Genomic DNA, 1298 nt, shown 5'->3' with positions numbered 1-1298 from the left:
GGGGGGTTATTGGGGTGCAGCCCAGGCGCCCGCCGCCCCGTCCCAGCCTGGCCCCAGTGCTTATCAGTTCCCTGCCCAGCACGGGCACACGGCGCCAGCACTGCGGGGACGGGGACGGGGACGGGGACACGGAGCCCAGCCAGGCTGTGGGGTTTGGCCGTGGTGCAAAGCGCCTTGTGACCGTCACGGGGGACACCACCCCAGGGCCCCCAGCGCCAGATCCCCATGGTGGGGTCCCCAGCATGGAGTCCCCAGTGCAGGATCCCCACTGTGGGGTCCCTGCCCTGGGAGGGGGGGTGTGTGTCAGCCTCAGGTTCCCAATGTGAGACCCCCATCACAGCACCCAGCTCCCTGGGGGGTGCCTGGCTCCCCCGGGGCTGCAGCGGCCCCCAGTATGGGGGGATGCCAGGACCCCGTCGCCGACACCGCTCCCCCCTGCAGCGTGCCTCCGGCGAGGGCTGCTTGCTTAAACCAAAGAGGACCAACCCGTGTGCCTACACGCCACCCTCGCTCAAAGGTACCGGCTGGCACTGTCCGAGTGGGGAAACTGAGGCACGGGGCTGTGCAGGGGGCACCTGGGCATGCTGGCCCCCCATGCCTCTCCTGGTGCCATGTGGCTCTGCGGGGAAAACCCAGTGCTCCCAGTGCCCCGGAGCGGGGTGCTGAGGCCGGTACCTCCCCAGCGGTGCAGCGCATCGTGCAGTCCCACCTGGAGAGCGGCCTGGCCGGGGGTGACAGCTCCGACGGGGAGGCTGATGACGGGGACCATGAGCTGACCCGCGCCTGCGACCCTGACAGCGCCCTGGAGCCTGGTGAGGGGGACGTCGGATGGGGAATGGGGCTGCTGGAGCCCATTTGGGGACATGGGGACAGGATTGCTGGAGCCCAGGGGACATGGGGATGGGGATGCTGGAGCCCATGGGGGGCACATGGGGACAGGATTGCTGGAGTCTGGGGGACATGAGGATGGGGCTGCCAGAGGCTGGGGGATATGGGGATGGGGATGCTGGAGCCCAGGGGACATGAGGATGGGGATGCTGGAGCCTGGGGGGGACATGGGGATGGGGATGCTGGAGCCTGGGAGGGACATGTCTGCTAGAGCCCAGGGGACATGGGGACAGGATTGCTGGAGCCTGGGGGACATGGGGACAAAGCTGCCAGAGCTGTGGGGATGTGGGGAAGTGGCTGCCAGAGTCCAGGGGTGCAGGGACGGGTGCCGCTGTCCCCCACGGCCCATGGGAACGAGGTGGGTGCTGGGAGGGGGCACAGGCTGGTTGCTGCCGGTGCTGCTTGCGCCT

The 1298-nt window shown here is 69.1% G+C and overlaps 1 protein-coding gene across 1 annotated transcript in view; it reads left to right on the top strand.

Annotated features, from left to right (window-relative positions):
* PPP1R1B (protein phosphatase 1 regulatory inhibitor subunit 1B) overlaps positions 1-1298 on the top strand; it is a 10729-nt gene that overhangs the window by 2707 nt on the left and 6724 nt on the right. The window contains exons 3-4 of the mRNA XM_035897956.1: positions 442-517; positions 684-812. Of these exons, the coding sequence (XP_035753849.1) occupies positions 442-517; positions 684-812 (205 nt within the window). The remainder of the gene's footprint in view (positions 1-441; positions 518-683; positions 813-1298) is intronic.

The sequence above is a fragment of the Egretta garzetta genome, unplaced genomic scaffold (assembly GCF_000687185.1).
Source record: "Egretta garzetta isolate BGI_Z169 unplaced genomic scaffold, ASM68718v1 scaffold867, whole genome shotgun sequence".
NCBI lineage: Eukaryota > Metazoa > Chordata > Aves > Pelecaniformes > Ardeidae > Egretta > Egretta garzetta.
This window is presented reverse-complemented; position numbering and strand designations above follow the sequence as displayed.